General features: G+C 39.0%; 1 protein-coding gene across 6 annotated transcripts in view; it reads right to left on the reverse strand.

Moving 5' to 3' along the window:
- RAB27A (RAB27A, member RAS oncogene family) overlaps positions 1 to 22,021 on the reverse strand; it is an 81,045-nt gene that overhangs the window by 5,384 nt on the left and 53,640 nt on the right. For all 6 annotated transcript variants that reach the window (XM_010836771.1, XM_010836770.1, XM_010836766.1 and 3 more), the window contains 4 exons: positions 21,091 to 21,265; positions 15,959 to 16,044; positions 13,623 to 13,726; positions 8,563 to 8,686 (listed from right to left, as the gene is read on the reverse strand). In XM_010836771.1, the coding sequence (XP_010835073.1) occupies positions 8,563 to 8,686; positions 13,623 to 13,726; positions 15,959 to 16,044; positions 21,091 to 21,243 (467 nt within the window). In that variant the 5' untranslated portion in view covers positions 21,244 to 21,265. The remainder of the gene's footprint in view (positions 1 to 8,562; positions 8,687 to 13,622; positions 13,727 to 15,958; positions 16,045 to 21,090; positions 21,266 to 22,021) is intronic.

Genomic DNA, 22,021 nt, shown 5'->3' on the forward strand with positions numbered 1-22,021 from the left:
ACAACTCCATACTAACTGTGTAGCACTGCTGCTGCTGCTAAGTCGCTTCAGTCGTGTCCGACTCTGTGCGACCCCATAGACGGCAGCCCACCAGGCTCCCCCGTCCCTGGGATTCTCCAGGCAAGAACACTGGAGTGGGTTGCCATTTCCTTCTCCAATGCGTGAAAGTGAAAAGTGAAAGTGAAGTCGCTCAGTCATGTCCGACTCTTAGCAACCCCATGGACTGCAGCCTACCAGGCTCCTCTGCCCATGGGATTTTCCAGGCAAGAGTACTGGAGTGGGGTGCCATTGCCTTCTCCAGTGTAGCACTGGCAAACTATAAATATCTGTGCCTTAGTTGCTTTATCCATAAAACCAGAAAATATCACTATCTTCCTATTAAGGATTAATTGAGTTAACATCTAAAGGACTTAGATTGGAGTCTGACACAAAAGAAATGTGTCGTTTCTGACAAATCTGTCATTAATAAACATTTTCTATTTCAAACACAGTAATGGGTTACAAAAGTTTGTTTTTAACTTTGTTGTTTAAAACTCAGAATATATAGAATCACTGAATTGTGGAAAATCATAGCTCCAAGAGACCTTACCAAGATTATAAACATTAACTTTCCAGACTAGCCCACAAAAATTGATTCAATCCACTATGAAGCTAATCTCTAGTCTTGCCCTAAATTCTAGTAGTCTGAATTATACTTCCCTACATTAGAGATGGCTCCCTCAAATCTGTCCTAGCCAAAGCGTTTCATGCTCCAAAGCATTCGTTTCCCTCCAGTTCTTGTCAAACCATACTTACTACCATTCCTTACTACCGTAAGTGATCATCATTAAATGCTGAGAGAAAACAGATCTTACTTTACTGATTAATACCATAAAGAAGGCTGAGTGCTGAAGAACTGATGCTTTGGAAATGTGGTGTGGGAGAAGACTCTTGAGAGGCCCTGGGACTGCAAGGAGATCAAACCAGTCAATAAATCCTAAAGGAAATCAGTCCTGAATAGTCACTGGAAGGACTGATGCTGAAGTTGAAACTCCAATACTTTGGCCACCTGATGCAAAGAGCCGACTCATTGGAAAAGACCCTGATGCTGGAAAGATTGAAGGCAGGAGGAAAAGGGAAAGACAGAGGACAAGATGGTTGGATGGCATCACCAACTCAATGGACATGAGTTTGAGTAGGCTCTGGGAGATGGAGAAGGACAGGGAAGCCTGGCATGCTGCAGTCCATGGGGTCACAAAGAGTTAGACACAACTGAGCAACTGAGCAACAAATGACTGATGTTTCTAGCAGAACTATGAGCTATTCTCTAATGTTTACTAACTTAAATAAACACTTACTTGATAGAATTTCAGGGTATATGAGTGAAAGCACACATTTTGAAGTCACTCATATTAAAAGAGGTACAATATTAAGAAGATATAGAGTTTTAATCTCAAATTCTACTAACAAACTAAAAATTAAAAGTGTATTTTCTGACCGTTTGTGAACCTCCAGGTGATGTGACCAGAAGTCAGGTTAACAACCTTAAAATCTTCAGACTAATTATTCAGAGTCTTCTAAGCAACTGAGGCACCCCACTCCAGTATGCTTGCTTGGAAAATCCCATGGACGGAGGAGCCTGGAAGGCTGCAGTCCATGGGGTCGCTGAGAGTCGGACACAACTTAGCGACTTCACTTTCACTTTTCACTTTCATGCATTGGAGAAGGAAATGGCAACCCACTCCAGTGTTCTTGCCTGGAGAATCCCAGGGACGGGGGAGCCTGGTGGGCTGCTGTCTATGGGGTCGCATGGAGTCAGACACGACTGAAGCGACTTAGCAGCAGCAGCAGCAGCAAACAACTGAGGTACTACGGTTTTTATTCCTATAGGAATAAATGAATGATAGAGATCACTCCTTGCCACCCTCAGCTCTTTGAGCTGCCAGACAAAAAGTAAACTAAATGAGATGGACAGCAAAGATCCTGAATTAAGACTTTCTTTCCATCATAAAATGATGTCTCTGGGAACTCCCTGGAAGTCCAGTGGTTAGGACTCTGAGCTTTCACTGCTGAGGGCGTGAGTTCAATCCCTGATCAGGGAACTAAAATCCTGTAAGCTATGTAGTGTGAGCAAACAAACAAACAAAAAATGATGCCCTGTGCTCACATTTGAAAATTGGACTGTTCAGCTTGTCCTAACAGCATAGAAATTATAGTATAGAATCAAACATATTTTTATGTCCATATCTTATCGATGTTCACTTTTAGACGGTACTTGGGCTACTTTATCCGAACAGTTCTCTGTATTTGTAAAGAGGTATAACAGTGCTTCATGGGGTCTTAATAAAGAAGCAATAAGATAATACAGGTAAAGGGCTTAACACAAGCTTAGCGTCCGGCAAGTGCTCAATCAATGTTCACCCAATGGGATTCTCTTCTTCTCTAAACATAATGTTCTGCTTTTCCTAAAACTTTCCAGGCAAAAATTTAGTAATCTTAGCTTAAATTCAAGTGGATCAACTGCCCCACTGTCAAGCATAGAGACAGGTGTACTGTTCCTTTTCGCCACACGATGGTGCTAGTGCAGAACAACTAGGAAGCCGTTCGTCAAACCTTCAGAAAAAATCCTGTGCAGCTAACTGGTATCACTCCATACATGTGCACTAAATGGATTTTGGAACACTTGCAGAACACCAATTTTGATGTGCTTTTAATAAATAGGTACACCACAAATTTTTAAATTTAAGAAAATGAGGGGGACATGATCATTTGCAGTCTTTCACCAAGATACCTATATCCAGCTCATGTCATAGTTTAGGATCCAATTTTTAGGTGTTCTCTCTTCTCTTACTTATTTCTACAAAATGAGACTATCCCAGGTCCCAGTTAGACGTTCCCAGGAATGAAAAGCAAGCGTATTTGGTGATTCCGTGCAACGGTTTTAGATATTTGGCTCACATGTGTATCCACAAATGATGGAGGAATTTTTCACTAAACTAAAAAGCGAGTCTCGCTACTTTTTATAGCCTGCTGGCTGCTGAGTGAACAAGCCTCTAGAGGGAAGGGTGAGGCACACGCTGCTGCACCCTGGGAGAGAGCGCCAAACGAAAGCCAGATCATCCTCTGAGCTCTGTGGGGCCCTGGAAATCAGTCTTGTCTGTTTAGTTTCAACTTCTGTGTGTGGTTTTAAAATGTGCCCAATGATAAGTCATTATTTATTTCTTGAATAAAGAGAAGATATCATCAAGTTTTCAAAGAATCAAAGCACCAGAGATCAAGCTAGTCATACATTTCGTCTAGTTCAGACTAGATGAAATACTGAGTGCCGCCTGCTGAGCGAAACGACTGGGAATCCCAGAAACGGTCTGTACTCATATTATTAATGTTGTAAATAAAAGTTTTTAACACGTCCTCCATTCCAGAAACTCTTGAGCACCTTTCTCATCTTTAGCCAGTAGTCTCCAGTTGTGGCGGGTGCGGGGGCGGGGCGGGTGGGGGGGGCGGAGTTGTCTTCTGTATGCTGTCCTTAAGAGTAGATCCTAAAAGTCATATCATCACAAGAAGAAAAAAAAAATTGTAACTACAGGGCACTTCCCTGGCAGGACTGTGGTTAAGACTCCATGCTTCCACAGCAGGGTGTCCAGTTTCCACCCCTCGTCTGGAAACTAAGATCTCAAATGCCTTGAGGTTCAGCAAAAAAGAAAAAACAAACAAACTGTAATTACACCGGTGATGGATGTTAACTAAACTTATTGTGGTGATTATTTCACAACATACACATAAATCAAACCATTAAGTCATACACCTAAAACTAATACAATGTTATATGACAGTTTTATCTCATTCTGTGAAAATTTACTGCTTATTTCTTTGCACAGCACATGTGATATACATATATTCAATTATCATACTTTCACCATAGTCATTATGTCCTCTATTTCCCTTAACCCTGAATCAAGAAAAAAAGGCTTATACTGACCAACACCCATCTTCTGTGAGTAAAGAAGAGGACAGAAGGACACTTAGATGCAACCATTTTCACCTACAGTGAAGTCTTTGCCTATAAGCTTATGGCTCGTGCTCGCTTGGTAACAATCCATGTCCTTGCCCCATCTATACCACAGCTGATATCATGAACTGTGTAAGAGAAAAAATCCTCCTGGACTTAGCGTGGATTTTCCAGTGATCAGTCGGTGAGCACATGTCCCTCCCCAAATGTGGCACAAGTAGACACCTGCTTCATATTCTGTTGCACCATCATTTTGTCCAGTTCTGTGGGCAAGGAAAATATCTGCCAGCATGCACAGCTCATGGTAACCTGACACCTACACGGGTGCTTCTCAAAGTGCTATCCTCAGTCACTAGTAGCAGCAACATCTAGGAATCAGCTAGAAATGTAAAATGTGGGGCTTCATCCCAGTCCCACTAAGAAACTCAGTAGGACCCAGAGTTCAGGTGATGCTGCGGCACACGTAAGTCTGAGATCTAATAGTACCATCTAAAAGAGGAATGTTGCCAATATGCTTTCTGCTTTTTCTTCTAACATATTTGTCACTGACTTCACAGATATTTTTTAAAGTGTTTCAGCAACAAAGTGAATATCATGGTTTTGACTGGGAGAAGTACAAATCTGAATAACCCTCTGTTTTGCTCCCTTCTCTGATTTCATTGTCAATATTATTCAATATTGGAAAGCATTATTTTGTAGTTGTTCTAAAAAAGCTGGTTTATGGGCCACATTGCTTCGTTGTATTAGGAAGTGACCTAAGAGCTTCATGTTACAATTTAAACAAATGCTATAGCAAAAAAAGGGGGGGAGGGAATTAGGGGTAAAGGGATTCTTAGTTTACTAAAAATAAATTTTCAAATATTCATCATCATGCATCCAATTCACCCTTTCTATTTTGGGCTGCTGCATGAAGTTCTCATTCTCAAATTTACTTGTCCCAGCAGACACACATTTATATTTCTTATTTGCACTGCAGCATGTTTTTATTAGGTTTGCAAAGTTTTTCTAAGACATAGTCTTTCATTCTTAAATACACGTATATTTCAGAGAGCCACTTGTGAACCAACGACCCATTCTTATGAACTGAGGATAGACGGTAATGCAACGGTAACAAAACCCACAAATTTATCAGATAACATACAAATGATATGAAGATATCCCATAAACTACTGTCTTCTGATTGTTAGCACATAGATGGATTAACCAATATAGTCTTTTAGTGCATGTACAACTAATGAAAATATTACAATTATTAAAAATGAAAAAAAAAGATTTCTGTGAAAATAATCATTAAACTTAAATGTCAAATCTGTCCAATCCATGTGAACCAAATTTATCTTTTACACCTTCCTCCAAAACTCCCAACAGCCTACAGAACTCTATTTTATGCTTCTTAAATCCTAAGGGAAGTCTGCTTCCATCCCTTCCCATCTTCAATCAGATCAGATCAGATCACATCACATCAGTTGCTCAGTCGTGTCCGACTCTTTGTGACCCCATGAATCACAGCACGCCAGGCCTCCCTGTCCATCACCAACTCCCGGAGTTCACCGAGACTCACGTCCATCAAGTCAGTGATGCCATCCAGCCATCTCATCCTCTGTCGTCCCCTTCTCCTCCTGCCCCCAATCCCTCCCAGCATCAGAGTCTTTTCCAATGAGTCAACTATTTGCATGAGGTGGCCAAAGTCCTGGAGTTTCAGCTTCAGCATCATTCCTTCCAAAGAAATCCCAGGGCTGATCTCCTTCAAAATGGACTGGTTACCTCCACTATTTTATCTGCTAATCTCTCCTCTGCTCATTTTAACCCAGTTCAGAAACTTTACACTGAGCCTTTCTTACAAAATACTGCTCAGATCTTCTGAGCTGAGCACCGAGGAAAAGCGGCCCCTTTCGTACCCGGAGTCTCCATATAGTCAGAAGGTAACGGCAGGCTCTCCAATACTGGGCGGGATGTGGAATCCTGAGAATGGTCACAGAGGAAACAAGCAAAGGGCAGGTAAAGCCCAGAGAGGGAATGAGTCAATCCAGACCCCCCACAACACTTGACAATATAATTGCTGAGTCTAGCTAACTTTCCTAGCTGCCCTATTTTATTATTTTTTTTTTCTTGTCTTTGCAAATACACTTCTCAAAAGCCTGGTCTAGCTAGGTCCACAGCTTCCATTGCTTCATCACTTACTTCCTCCTCACCCATTGCAACACAGCCCCCAGCTTCAACACTTCAGAATCCACCATGGTATCTGATCCCTCTTCCTTCCACTACTTTACAAAAGTGACTATCAAGATAGAAGTGGGCATATCAGGTGATCAGAATTGCCCACAGAGCTTGGTCAGCCCCTACTTCAGAATCACCTCAGTCAGAGGTTCTCAAGTTCTGCTCCAAAAATCATATGGAGGGATTTCCCTGGTGGTCCAATGGTTAAGAATTCACCTGCCGATGCAAGGGATGTGGATTCAATCCCTGGTCTAAGAATACAGCACATGCCATGGGGCAACTAAGCCCAAGGGCCACAACTACTGGGCCCATGTGCCACAGCTACTGAAGCCCATGAACCTAGAGCCCGGGCTCCCCGACAAGAGAGGCCACTGTAATGAGAAGCCTGTGCACCGCAGCTAAAGAGTAGCTCCTACTTGCTGCAACTAGAGAAAGCCCACATGCTGCAATGAAGGCACAGTGCAGCCAAAAATTAAATTAATTAAAAATAAATAAATAAATAAAAGTCAGTGGGACCATTGCTTTAAAAAAAAAAAAAACCACATGGAGAGTTTTTAAAAGACATCAATGCCCAGCCCCACTCTCTATCTGTGGTAGCTTTATGATCTGTCAACTTGTCTAGATTGAATAACACTTCCCAGAACTCCCTTTGCAGTTAAGGTGGACCACAGAGAGACGCAGGGCAGAAGTAAAGCAGCAGCCATTCTGTGGCACTCACATTTTGTCGCTTATTTGCTGGCTCATCTCATTGGCACAAACCAGCAACCAGACCTGTCTCCTTTTCCACCTTCCCCTAGATCCTCCTTTAGCTCCTCCAGCTTCTGGGCCAGGTGTGTTTGTGTTTAGCTCTGTGCAAAGAGCACTGGCTTCTGTTGGGCACCCATACCATCCAGGTCAGAAGCAACAGGGACTGACACAGCTTCAGTCCGTGGTCATGGTCCCAGCTGGTTCTGGCTCTCCCCACTTCAAATCCACCTTCCCTTCTGACTGCCCATCCTAAGGGCCTCAGCATCAGACACTCAGCAACCCTTCACAGGGACTGCCCAGGAGCTCTCCACTCCATCCTCCCCATCGCCCCAGACCGACCTGGGGAAGTACTCATAACAGCACTCCACGTTCAAAGGCCTTCAGCAACTTCCTGAGCCCCTGCAGATCAAGTCTACTCTTCTTCCCTAGTATTCAAATCTCTCCAGACTCTTGGTTCCTTCCTGCCCAGTCAACCTATCCTTCCACTCCCTCTCCAGTGTGAACCCCATCCTTGAGTGCTTTCTGAACTCTATCAGCCCAAAAAAGAAAAACGCAGGGTTCACACGATAAAAAGGCCAAGTCCCTCCTCTAGCTTCCTTGGATTTGTCTAACAACAGAGGCCACTAGGCGGTAACACCCTCTACACACAGTGCACCACCCACACCACCCTTCTCTCTTCCTTTCTCTTTCTCCCTCCCTCCCCTTCCTTCTCTACCCTACTTGCTGTCTCCCACTGATAATAAGAGTATTACATGCGCATTTGCATTCTCATTATATTGGAGGAAGAAAGTACAGCACAAATTGCTTTGTATACTTTATTGAGCAGTGGCTGACCCCTTCTATCATGTCCATGAATGCTGCTGCTACTGTGATCCTACCCCCTGAGCTCAAGGAGGAAGACAGTATTTAGCTGACTCTCCACCACAAAAATGGGGCTTCCCCAGTGGCTCAGTGGTAAAGAATCCCTGCAGTACAGGAGACACGGGTTCAATCCCTGGGTCAGGAAGATTCCCTGGAGGAGGGCATGGCCACTCAATCCAGTATCTTTGCTCCAGAGAATCCCATAGACAGAGGAGCCTGGAGGGCTACAATCCATGGGGCCTGCAAGTCAGACATGACTGAAGTGACTAAGCACACACAACAAAAAAACAGCTTAAACCAAAGGAGATCTTCACACTCCTCCACCAGCATAAGTATTTCAAGGCCAAGAAGGCCTTCTTGTATCCTGGAACTTGCCAAAGCAGAATATGGACTGGCTTTGAATTTTCCTCACTGAATAAATATACAGAATTTCCTTAACCTGGGCATCTTGTACCTGCATCTTGGAAAGGAGGCCTTACACAGTTAGGGTGTTTGTCCTTGAAGCTGTCTTTCTTCAAACACCAAGAGACTGAGAAAATGGTACTGAAGCACTGAATGAAGGCCCTCACCAATGGCTTTTTCTACGGTTCCCAAATCATGTTATATTAATATGCAAAGGAGGTGTTTGACACCTCCTCCCAAAGCCTACATCCCTCTCAGTTTTTTGCTTTTGCCCTTTTTGTTACCCATTCACGTGCCAATGCTTGCATCAGAAATTTGTGCTGTAGATCCTCCCCAAAAATACTCACCCGTATTTCTCTGCAAGTCCTCTGGCTTCTTCCTCTTTTACTACTCTTTGGTCTTCCAGATCACTCTTATTCCCACATAACACTATATCTGGGTTTTCACAATATGCATGCATTTGTAGCTGACCTATTAGTAGAAGAAGATAAGAAAATTTATTATAGTTAAGTAATATAAGTCTATGATCAGTGCAGAATATATGCAAAACTGCTTTAAAACTGTAAATGGATATACAGATATAAGGAAGTACATAATTCTCTGTAATGCTTTCAAAACACCAATACCCCAAGCTATAAAACTAAATGGATGGGGCAGAGATGTAAAACTAATCCTGCCCTTATGCACATACTCCAGCTTATTTATATTGGAGAGGAATGGGAGAAATTGTTATCCCTCCAAAACCTACGTACACACACACACACACACACACACACATACCAGATAGCTATTTTCTTTATGAAGATCATTTGAAAAGAAAAAAGCACACTTGGAGGATTTCCTAGTGCTCATGACTAACCTTAAAGCTCTGTTTTTCATATATTTTCTCTCTACAGCAGTGGCATTTTAAAAATGAATTGTCTTTCTATAAACCTATTTCTATCTGAAATATTTTTCACATTTTTCTATTATCCTAAGGCAGAATCAATTTATCTGAAACAAACAAAATATAGGATCAAATGAAGACAGAAAACCCAGAATATATAGTCAATGATTCTGTCACCAGACCCAAGAAGCACAAGACTACAATTCTCACTCTGTAGCTTCTATTTCTTTTCACATGAAAATCTGTTAGTAGGCATATTAACAGTAATAGAAGCAAGGGAACTTCAACTAAGCTAAAGAGTTTAATCTCCCAAATAAGGAAAATAAGTCTTATTTCATACTCATCATGCCTCACAGTGAAATTAAAGTAACCCAAACTTGCACAATAAGACATCCTCAAAAATGTATGGCCTAATTTATTTTTTATCATGGTTAACCATTAGTTCCTCATTATCAAGTCATGTTCATTATATCTTATCATGAGAAAGTCAAGTCAGTTAGTATTTACTGAGCAATAACAGAGGCCTGATACTTGGTGCAGAATTTCAGGGCACTGCCCTTTGCCGTCACGGGACGGAAGCGGGGAACAGGACCTATACAGGCAAGACCAAACTGTACCGTTTCCAACAGCCACATCCTTTCGGTCTCCAGGCTGTTATGCATTCTGTCCCTAGACCCTGAATAACCAAACACAGCCTTCCTTCAGGGACATCCCCTACTTCCTTTACAACTTGCCTCTCAGTCACTTCTACTGTGGAACCTTTCTGGCCTCCAGGGAAGTTCAGTGCTCTGTTAACACCTTACCCGTTCAGTGTCAAGGTTATGAAAATGAACTCAGGACTGAAGGTGTTTAAAGCTGAATCCTGGCTATGCCATTGACTAGCTGTGTGGCCTTGAGGAAGTTACATGGCCACTCTGTGCTTCAGTTTCCCCATCTTTAAATGAAGACAATGACAGTATTTACTTCATAGGGGTAAGGTAAAGGTTAAATGAGTTAATTCAGTTAGTCTTCAGGTAAGGTCCATGGACCAGCAGCCTAACAACCATCACCTGGGAACTTGCTAGAAGTGCAAATTCTCAGGTACCAACCCATATCTACTGAAGCAGGAAGGCTGGGTTTGAGGTCTGGAATCTGTTTTAACAAGTTCTCTGGGGGGATCTAGATGCATGCTCACACTTGAAAATCATTCTTTTAATGCAATAAAGCATTTAGAGATGTTGTTTATTACCTGTAATGTTGTTTAATAGTATTTATTTTGAGGAGTCTGGGAAGTATGATAATTGATCATTTTTCTTTTTTCCTAACTTTTCTACAAAGGTTGTGAATTATTTATATAAAAAATAAATTTATGAATTCTTTTAAAATATCTCACACAAAAAAAGCATATACATAAATAACTACAACTTGATATGGTATGTGGTAAGGATCATGTGTAAGTAGTACAAAACACAATAGGAGGCTTAACTCTAATTGAGAGGAATAAAACTGACATACACACCCCACTGGCCCAGATGGTAAAGAATCTGCCTGCAATGTGGGAGACCTGGGTTCAATCCCTGGGTTGGGAAGATCCCCTGGAAGAGGGTATGGCAATCCACTCCAGTATTCTTGCCTGGAGAATCCCCATGGACAGAGGAGCCTGGTGGGCTGCAGTCCATGGGGTTGCAAAGAGTCGGACATGACTGAGCGACTAAGCACAGCACAGGATATATAAAATAGATAATAAGAGTCTGCTGTATAGCACAGGGAACTCGACTCAATATTCTGTAATGGCCTTTATGGAGAAAGATCTTTAAAAAATAAAGAATGGATACATGTACAACTGATTCATTTTGCTGTACACTTGAAACTAATACAACATTGTAAATCAACTATATTTTAATATAATTTTTTTAAAGAGGAGAGAAAAAATTTAATTCAATAAAGTTATCACAGAAAATTTCATGGGGGCCATATTTTGTCAGATTTTAAAGAGTAAATTGAACTCTAAATTTTTAAGACAATGGGAGTGAGTATGGAGAGGGCTTTTCAGACAGAGGGAATAATAGGAATTAAAATATAAAGGCAAAAATATGTTAAAAATATACTTGTTGGGCTCTTGTCCCACTTATGTGAGGCTACAGAAGAACAGTTTAGAAATATAGGCTACTTTGGAGTTTCCCTACAAAACATGCTGCCTGTGGGCACAACTGGTTCATACTTAAGCTCCAGAAGGACAGGTGAGTAAGACAACACTATCTGATTCCTCTTTGATTTCAAATTCAGGCCCAGAGGACACAGATCTCTGTTCAGTCTCCTAAGCTCAGCAGGGATCAACTTGGGACTCTTACCCGTTTCCCATGAGGACAGGAGAGATCTGGGTTCAAGAGAGAAAGGACTGCAATGCATCTCTGGAGAAGCAGAGAGTGCAGACCTGGTCTCTGCCTTCAGCACCCAGGACTCAGTTACTGGTTCAATGCAATACTGCCTCTGTTCTGCTATCCACCATTGGTATATGTATATATGTGTACACATACATATATGCTTGTGTGTATATATATATAATTTATATGTATTAAATACATTAAACATACAAAATACATTAAATATTACAATATACATTAAATATATATTTAATTTGACCCCCCCAAAGAAGAATGATCCCCTAATATTCAAACTACTAACAGAGGAAAAATAAAAAATATATATAATTAAATTTTTATTCCTAATTAAGATTTATTATTAATACATCTGACACTGAATCTTTCTGACAGTGAATACTTTACACTGAAGACATGAAATCTCCAATATGTATGTTTTCTTTGCCTAACTGAGCAAGAAGAATTCTTTTACACTATAAGGAAAACACAAAATAATACACAGAATTTCACATGATTTTATCCTTCATGTAACTAGCCATGAAGCCCAAATGGATGAGATTTACCTTGTCCAGAGTTTCGGTTTCTCCCAGTGAAAAATAGGTGGGTTGATGCTCTTCCTGTGCTAAGATTCTATGAGCCCATCTCTTACAACAATCCTTGGAAAGTGCTTAAGAAAGCCCCAGAACTGAACGAGGATAAGCAATTAGAAATAGTCACTGCCATTCAGCCAAAAGGGTGTGTGACTCAGACAGGCACTTAACAAAGTGAAGCCCAGTAAGCATGACTAACCCGGGGAACCTATATTTAAAGTACTAAATAGCTCTTCAACTCTTAGTGATTAGTTTAGTTGAGAAAGAGCATAAAAAGCCACTGAATCCCCCCATCCCCAAAAAGGCCACTAAATCAAAAGCCAAGAGCTCCACGTCCTTGGGCAAGGCTATTACTCTATAAGGCTAAGCATCTTTATCCTAAAATGAGGATACACCACCTCCCTAGATCTCCTCATGGGGGGAACACGGGGACTGGACACAAACTATGTGAAAATGCTTTGAAAACCACAAGGCATTCATCAATTACTTATTTCAAAACTCATTTTTAGAAACAAGGTTTTCTGCTATAAAAATTACAGCCCATTACCCTTTCATAACACTGAAACTATAAGAAATTGTTATGTAGTAGGGGTTTCGGAGAAGGCAATGGCACCCCACTCCAGTACTTTTGCCTAGAAAATCCCATGGACAGAGGAGCCTGGTGGGCTGCAGTCCATGGGGTTGCTAAGAGTCGGACACGACTGAGCAACTTCACTTTCACTTATCATTTTCATGCATTGGAGAAGGAAATGGCAACTCACTCCAGTGTTCTTGCCTGGAGAATCCCAGGGACGGAGGAGCCTGGTAGGCTGCCGTCTGTGGGGTCGCACGGAGTCGGACACTACTGAAGCGACTTAGCAGCAGGGGTTTATAAATAAGTTCATTCTAAAGATTTGGCTGTTAGGAATTTAATATCTCAGGCCTCCCCAGTAGGTTCTCTATGATTCCACCAATACAACCAACAGAGGAAAATGTACGTTTGGTCAAGTAGTAGGATTCTAAATGACTACTAACCAATATTGTAAGCTATCAGGCTGTCTCCAAAAAGCCAAATGCAGGTTCATGTATACTGTGCTGGGGACCACTCTGGCCAAGGCAGTTCTAGAGGTTTCTATGACAAGATCTTTCTGGCAAGTGCTCTGGCCCTTTAAATACAGAAGAGACCTTGAGACAGGGTTAGGATCCATTAATTTTTCAAAAGGGTTAAGTACTACATGTTTTGAACCCTGGGATGGTATCAGACTCGATAGCACTTCTCTAGGCTTCTGTCTCCTTATCTATAAAATGGGGATAAGAGTCCTCTTTGTGGGAAAGACTGGTGAAGAGATTACACAGAAAACACTCCATGGATCTACAGTGCAAGATGCACTCAACAAATGCAGGTTAGCATGACCAGGGAAAGCAGAAGACTTCAGTTATCTTTGTTCCTGAACTAAGAGTCTTGCTCCTTTAAATAGCATTTTAAATAGCATTAGGAGCTCTTACAAAATAACTTACAAAAGAAGTAGAATATAAGAAAGATTCTGTTTCAGGGAGTGGGAAGAAACAGGCAGGGAGACAATACTACTTACTTATCCAGTTTCTGACATTGAGAAAACTCTGCTCATTTGTCAGATCAAAAAGCAGAAGAAACCCCATAGCATCTCTGAAGAAGGCAGTTGTCAAGCTACGAAACCTGGGAACATAAAAGCAGACTGGTCACCTAAACCACACCCCTACTCTTTGAAACACAAAGCCACCAGCAGTCCCCTCAAGCCTTTTACAACAGTTCATCAATAACAAGTCAGATGTTAAACAACATGCCATCGTTTCTACTAACTTCGCATTATACATGCACACTATGCATAGATCTTACTTGCACAAGGTTTACTGAATTAGGCTATTATATAATAGTTTCAACAGTGTAAAATTAGGTACATAATCAATGACACTGAGTATCTTAAAAATATAGTAAATAGGTATTTAGAACAAGAAAAAATATTTGAAAACATATACAGACTTTCGAAAATGCCAAGTTATTGCAATTTTCTTTTAAAATAAAAACTAACTTTTTTAAATTTAACAAATTAGATGATGATATTCCAAATGTGTATAATAAGTTATTTATCTAACTGGTAGAAGTTTATGTGTTAATAAGCCATGTGATTTGAAAAACCAGCCTTCTGGACAGGGATACCAAGAACTAGCTCATGAACTCTTTGTCTCAGCCAAGAATTTATTGTACAATTAAAAGTTAAATAGGCCAAAAGCAATGGTGCTTGCTGTGTATGTGTCGTCCCCATCCTGTGAAAGCCTGACTTGGTTATCACAATGTGTTCCATTCATGACCTTTTAATTTCAGTCTCTACAGAAATCCCTTATCCCTGAGAACCATTCTTTGCTTTAGGGTGATGGTAATCAGACTCAATTTCCCCTTTCTTTGTACCCTTTCCACCAAGGATTTGGGCTTCCCAAGTGGCCCAGTGGTAAAGAATCTGCCTGCCAATGCAGAAGATGCAAAAAATGCAGCTTTGATCCCAGGGTGGGAAAGATCCCCTGACACAGGAAACGGTAACCTGCTCCAATATTCTTGCCTAGAAAATTCCTTGGACAGAGGAGCCTGGTGGGCCACAGCCCATGGGGTCACAAAGAGTTGGACACAACTGAGCACACACATGTATGCACCAAGGATTTATCCTGCCATCTCTGTGCCTCTCTCTCTCGCAGTAGGTTTTCTCTCATTTTGCCTTCATGCAAAGCCTGCAGCTGACAGGCATGGGCTCCAGAGAAGAAAATACTGGTTAAGAATTTGTCCTTTAATTAGCTATTTTAAGTGTTCTCAAACATTTCTAATCCATGTTTTTACAAAAAGAGTACTCATCTTTCAGAGATATGTACCAAAATAGTTACAAAAGAAACAGTTCGATATTTGGAATTTGCTTCAAAATAATTGTGGGGCAGGGGTAGTGAGAAGAGGTGAAGGATATACACGAAGTAAGATGGGCCACAACCTGATGTTTGTTGAAACTGGTAAGTCAGTACCTAATTTCACTGTACTCGCCTCTCTACTTCTGTATATACTTGGAGTTTTCCATAAGAAAAAGTTAAACAAACAAATAAAATCCTTTAAGGAAATTGTGAGAGATAACACAGCTGTAGCTAACTGAAACCAACTTTATTTTTTATTTTTATTTTTTTTTTATATTTTCTTTTACCAACTTTAAACAGACCTGTGGTAGCCAAGGGAGGGGTATGTGGGGGGAGGGACAGATTGGGAGTTTGGGACTAGCAGATCCAACCTATTATACCGACAATGGATAATCAACAAGGTTCTATTGTATAGTGCAGGGAACTATACTCAATACCCTGTGATAAACCATAATGGAAAATAATATAAAAAAGAATGTATATAATTGTATAACTGTATCACTTTACTGTACAGCAGAAATTAACACAACACTGTAAATCAACTATATTTCAATCAAAAAAAGTAACTTTATATGAAGATTTCATGTGACATTTTTGTCAAGCAACCTCTGATCATATAAATTAATTCCAACAAGATTTTTATGCTAGGTTCCAATAATCAGGTAAGGAAATGCATGCAACTCTAGCTTTCTTTGTGGTTGAGTAAACAAAAGTAAATGGAGACAAGTATACAGGTTTTTAAAAAGGGGGAGAAAAAGAAAGAAGTCCATAAGTAAAAGCATCCATTTTTAAAAGGATTCATTTTCCCTTTGACCTTGTATGAAATAAAGCCACTATCATCATTTCAGACTGATAAATTTCCTGCTAATTTGGCAGCATGGCTTATCCAGGTGCATATCAACGAATCAGTTGGCCTTTTCCTGCTCAGGTCACTGTGTGAAGAGCGCAATTGTTGTTCCCCTTTGTTCCAGCAAAGAGCACATGACTGAAGATCTCATACCTCTCTTGTCCAGCTGTGTCCCATAACTGCAGGTGGATTCTCTGACCTCTGCCAACAGCTCCCTCTGGCCCATTGGCTCTGTACACCTAAAATGGCAAAATGAAAAAGAAAAGAGAACTTCTGAGACTGGTGAACTCTTCTCAATTAGCTATTCAGTACAACTCCCCTAAGTATCTAAACTTCTAAAGAAAATTCCATCTGGAATACAATCTTATTTATATTTTATTTCAAATAATTGTCTCTGGATAACACAATAATTTGTATTAAATGATGTAAGCACATTTTTGTTGTTCAGTCACTCAGCCGTGTCTGACTCTTTGTGACCCCATGAACTACAGCATGCCAGGGTTCCCTGTCCTTCACTATCTCCTGGTGCTTGCTCAAACTCATGTCTGTTGAATCGATGATACCATCCAATCTGTTGCCCCTTTCCCCCCTGCTCTCAATCTTTCACAGAGTTAGGGTCTTTTTCATTGAATTGGCTCTTCATTATAATGTGTAAGCACATAATATATGTTTATAAATATATTAAAAAATGTACAAGTAATATATTATTTGGTGGGGCGGGGGGAAAGACAGAAAGAGGCATAAAAAATACTTGTGGAAATAACAGCCAAAAACTTCCAAAATCTGATGAAAAATATTTATGTGCATTTAAGAAACTCAATGAACTTCAAGAAGCATAAACTTTCTGATACTGACTAGACATATCACCAAACTGTCAAAAATCAAAAGACAGAATTTTTAAAGCAGCAAGAGAAAAGTGATTCAATACATATAAGGGATCTCAATAAAACTAAGAACTGATTTATCATTAAGAAACAAACAAATAAAAATGGAGGCCAAAATGCAGTAGGACAATAAAAAGTACTGAAAGGAAAAAGACTACAAACCGAGAATCCTATTTCCAGCAAAGCTATCCCTCAAATTAAAAGGGAACTTAAAACATCCTCTGATAAACAAAAACATAAAATTCATTGCCAGAAGAACTGCCCTGCAAGAAGTAACAAAGACTGAGCTTCAGGCTGAGATGAAAAGACACTAGGCAGTAATTCAAATTCACACTAAGAAATAAAGAGCACCAGTAAAGGTAACTACATGAGTCAAATACAAAAGACAATATAAATGGTTTTTCATAACTCTTTCCTGCGTCTGATAAAACACAATTTCATAAAGCAATAATTATAAACTCGTGTAGATAGGTACACAGTACATAAAGATGCAGTATGTATGCAATTTGTATGACAATAACAGTGAAAAGGAATTGGCAGGATATGGAGCCATATAAGAGCAGAGTATGGCATTGAAATTAAGTGGGTATTAATCCAAACTAGACTGTTAAAAATTAAGATGACAATTTTAATCCTCAGGGGAACTATTAAGAAAACAATTCAAAAAATGAAAAGTGAGAAGGGAATTTAAATGGTATACTAGAAAATGTCTATATAACACAAAATAAAGAGGGTGCCAAGAAGTAACAGAACAAAAAAAAAAGACATATAGAAAATAAGTAGCAAAATGGCAGACATAAACCCTCCTTTTTTAGTAATTATATTGAATGTAAATGGATTGAAGATTCCAACTGAAAGGCAAGGGTTAGCAGAATAGATTTAAAGATGTGATCCAACTATATGCTATCTACAAAAGACATACTTTAGATTCAAAAACACAAAAAGATTGTTAGGAAAAGAATGAAAAAAATACAATGTCATGCAAACAATAACCAAAAGAGAGCTACAGTTATACTAATATGAGACAAAATAGACTTGAAGACAAAAAGAGACAAAAAAGGATATTTTATAATGATAAAAGGGTCATGTAGTTACCATTAAGAATACATACAGATAAAAAGAGAGAAATAAACAATTTGACAATATTTAGAAACTTCAACACTCTTTTGATAATGGATAAAACAAGCAAGCAGATGAACAAGGAAACAGAAGAGCTGCAGAGCACTCTAAGTCAACTAGTCATAATATAGACATCTATAGAGGACCTCACCCAGCAACTGCAAAACACACATTCTTCTCAAGCACATATGAAACATTCTCAAGGACAGACCTTACGTTAGGTCATCGAACAAGTCTTGACAAGTTTAAGAGACTAAAGTTATACAAAATATATTTTCTAACCATAATGTGGTTTTAAAAAAAGATTAGAAATCACTTACAGAAAGGAATTTGGGGAATTCATAAGTATGTGGAAATTCAACAATACAGTCTTAAACAGCCAATGCATCATAGAAGAAACCTAATGGGAACTAGAAAGCATTTTTAGATGAGTGAAAAGCACAACATACAAAAAGTAGCTTCACTGCCAAAGCAGTGCTCAGAGGTAAATGTATAGCGGTAAACACCTACATTAAAAAACAAGAAAGATCTCAAATCAATAACTTAAACTTCAACCTTAAAGAACTAGAAAAATAAAAGTAAACTAAATCCAAAGCAAACAGAAGGAAAGAATAATCAAGATTAGAGTGGAAATAAATTATCTTTTCTTTGAAAAGCTTAAGAAAATTGATAAACCTTTAGTTAGACTAAGAATAAAAATAGGAGATTCAAATTCTTAAAATCAGAAATGAAAGGACAACACTACCAACTTTAAATATATAAAAAGATTATAAAGGAATAGTATGAACAACCGTACGCCAAAAAATTGGATAGCTTAGAAGAAATGGAGAAATTTCTAGACACAAACAATTGAAACTAACTCAAGAAAAAATAGAAAATCTAAAGAGACATATAGCCAGTAAGAAGACTGAATTCATAATAAAAGTAACTTCTCACAGAGAAAAGACCAGGCCCAAATGTCTTCACTAGTGAATCTTATCAAATGTTTAGAATTAACATCAATCCTTCCCAAACTCTCAAAATACAGAAAAGATTTCCCCACTTCATTCTATGAGGGCTTTATTATCCTGACACCAAAAACAAAGCTATGAGGGGAAAAAAAAAAACTATAGACCAATATCCATTTTGAATACAGACACCAAAATACTAGCAAACAGAATCCAACAACATATAAAAAGGATTATATACCATGACTGAGTGGAATTTATCATAAGAACAAGGTTGGGTTAACATACAAAAACCAATCAATATCGATTTATAATGGAACAGAACAGTTCTAGAATAAAGGACTAAAATCACACAATCATCTCAACAGATACAGAAAAAGCACTTGAAAAAATCCAACACCTTTCATAATAAAAATGCTCAACAATTAGGAATAGAAGATAACATCCTGGACCTGAAGAACACCATCTATGAAAAATGCACAGCTTCTATTATACTTTGTGGTGACCGAATGTTTTCTCCTTAGATCAAAGACAAGACAAAGATGTTCTCCTTCAACATTTCTACTCAACATTTTACTGGAGGCATTCATCAGGGCAATTAGACCAAAAAGAAAAAAGAAAGTATATCCAACTTGGAAAGAAAGAAGTATAACAGAAGATAGGAGGATCTTGTATATTGGAAATCCTAAGGAATAAACACACAGATACACACACAGATACAGACACTCCCTACACTGGCACACATGCAGGTTATATTAGAAACAATAAACAAGTTCAGTAGTGTTCCAGTATACAAGCTCAACTTACAAAATAAGTTGTATTTCTATACACTGGCAAAGAATAATTCAAAAATAAAATTAAGGAAACAATTTACAATAGCATAAAAAATTAAGATACTTAGGAATAAATTTAATTTAAAAAGTATAAAATATATTCTGAAAGCTACAAAATATTGTTGAAAGAAATTAAAGAAGATCTAAATGGCAAAAAAATCCATGTTCACAAATCAGAAGACTTAATATTATTAAGATATGAATGCTTCCTAGGTGGCAGAGTGGTAAAGAATTTGCCTGCCAATGCAGGAGATGCGGGTTCAATCCCTGGGTCAGGAAGATCCCTTGGAGTAGGAAATGGCAACCCACTCCAGTATTCTTGCCTGGAAAATTCCATGGACAGAGGAACCTGGTGGACTATACAGGCCATGGGGCCACAAAGAGTCTGACACAGCTGAGCACACATGCACTCCCCAAATTGTTCTACAGATTCAGTGCAATCCATGTCAGAATTTCAGCTGGTTTCTTTGTAGAAATTAATAAGATGACCCTAAAATTCGTTTGAAATTGCAAGCATCCCAAAATAATCATGAAAAAGACAAAGGTATAAAATAAGCTACAAGGATATATTGTACAACACAGAGAATATAGCCAATATTTTATAATAACTATAAATGGAATATAACCTTTAAAAATTGTAAATCACTATATGGTACACCTGAAACTTATACAATACTGTATATCAACTATACCTTAATTTAAAAATAATTTTAAAACAAAACAAAACAAAACAGTGGTCATAGAAGAAAAGAATTCTGGTAGTGGAATAAAAGACTTGGGGTGGATCAGAAAGAATGAATTCTTCTGTCCTCGAAGCCAGAAACTGCATATTTCCCAAGTAGAATGTGCTCCACCAAAGCCTCTTTGTCCTTAGTCTTCCTGACTACTTGTGACCTGCTTTATGGGAATGGTTGCTTTTTTAGTAAGAAATGTAGTTCCTGGACACACCAACCTCCTGACTTCTTGTCTACCCCCAGAATAACTTGTCTTGCAGTCCTTTAAAAAAAATAAATACAATTGTTAAAAAAGAACCTCTTCTCTTATTCTGCAGAACCCTACTGTTCTTTTGGTACCTCCCAGATCCATATGCACACTCATTCCCACCCGTACTTAAACCTCACATTCCTGGTGGGGTCAGTGAGTTCTGCCACCTAGTGAATGGGACTGCTGAGGCCTCAATTAAGAGAAAAGCCATTAAAATGAGCAGGGTGGTTTGCAAGCTTCATAATAAAGGTAGACAAATCACTTTTTATAATTCAGAAGGAAGATACCAGCCAAAAGTATATCAAGGAAATTTTTTAAAAATCTTCACTTTTACTTTGAAGTGTCCTCAGTTACAGCCTTTAATCACATTGCTCAGACTGAACATAATACACTTTCATATGCACCCTTTAATTTTAGATTCCAACCTTTGTCCTCCTAATTCCTATGAAGTAAATAAAACAGACAGGCAAAGGTTGACTCAGAGATTACATTTTTATATGGAAGGATGCAGAACTTACCACTCTCTTTTCCCTGAAATCAATGCCGACTGTTGTGATGAATTTGGAGTTAAATTTACCATCTGTGTACTGATAAAGCACACTGGTCTTCCCTACTCCTGAGTCTCCCAGAGCTAAAAACTTGATGAGGTAATCATAGTCTCCATCAAACATAATGAAGAACTCAGTGGGTCACCTGAAAAATACAAACAAACGCATATTTACCAAAACTCATCAGAAAATATTAGAATCCTCTGCTAATAAAGTGACTTCTTTTAATATCCAGTTCAACAAGTACTCCTACATAACACTTATATGCCTAAGGGTTCTGTGAAGAAAGGGTTAGATATTATTCACTGTCCCAAAGACTTAATCAGTTGCTAGATAAGATGCTACTGAACTGTGCTATGCTGTTATAGTACCCTTAAGACAAAAATTCCAACTGAGAATGAAAATCAAGAAGATAATGGTCACTATCTTACATGAATATCGTGTATAATAAAAGTAACAAAACAAAGGAAGAAAGAGAATGTTTGATGTTGTTTAGTCCTTAAGTTGTATCTGACTCTTTTTGGACCCCATGGACTGAATAGCTTGCAAGGCTCCTCTGTCCACGGGATTTCCCAGGCAAGAACACTGGAGTAAATTGCCATTTCCTTCTCCAAAGAGAATGCTATAGGAATAATAATAATTCTTAGAGTGCAAGTGGTCCCAACTGTACCTCCTTTTTCAAAGTCTCCTAGTGCTATATCCTTGGTTTCTCTCTTGGACATCTAGGCAATTTCATTTATCCTATGCATTTTCACGTCATTACAGTTCCTTCAAAGATAATGCTGATAAAACTTGGTTTGCAGCTTCCTCACATGTTATTATTGTCACCTGCTGCTGCTGCTGCTAAGTCGCTTTAGTCGTGTCCAACTCTGTGTGACCCCATAGACGGCAGCCCACCAGG

The sequence above is a fragment of the Bison bison genome, unplaced genomic scaffold, assembly GCF_000754665.1.
Source record: "Bison bison bison isolate TAMUID 2011002044 unplaced genomic scaffold, Bison_UMD1.0 scf7180017864066, whole genome shotgun sequence".
Taxonomy (NCBI): domain Eukaryota; kingdom Metazoa; phylum Chordata; class Mammalia; order Artiodactyla; family Bovidae; genus Bison; species Bison bison.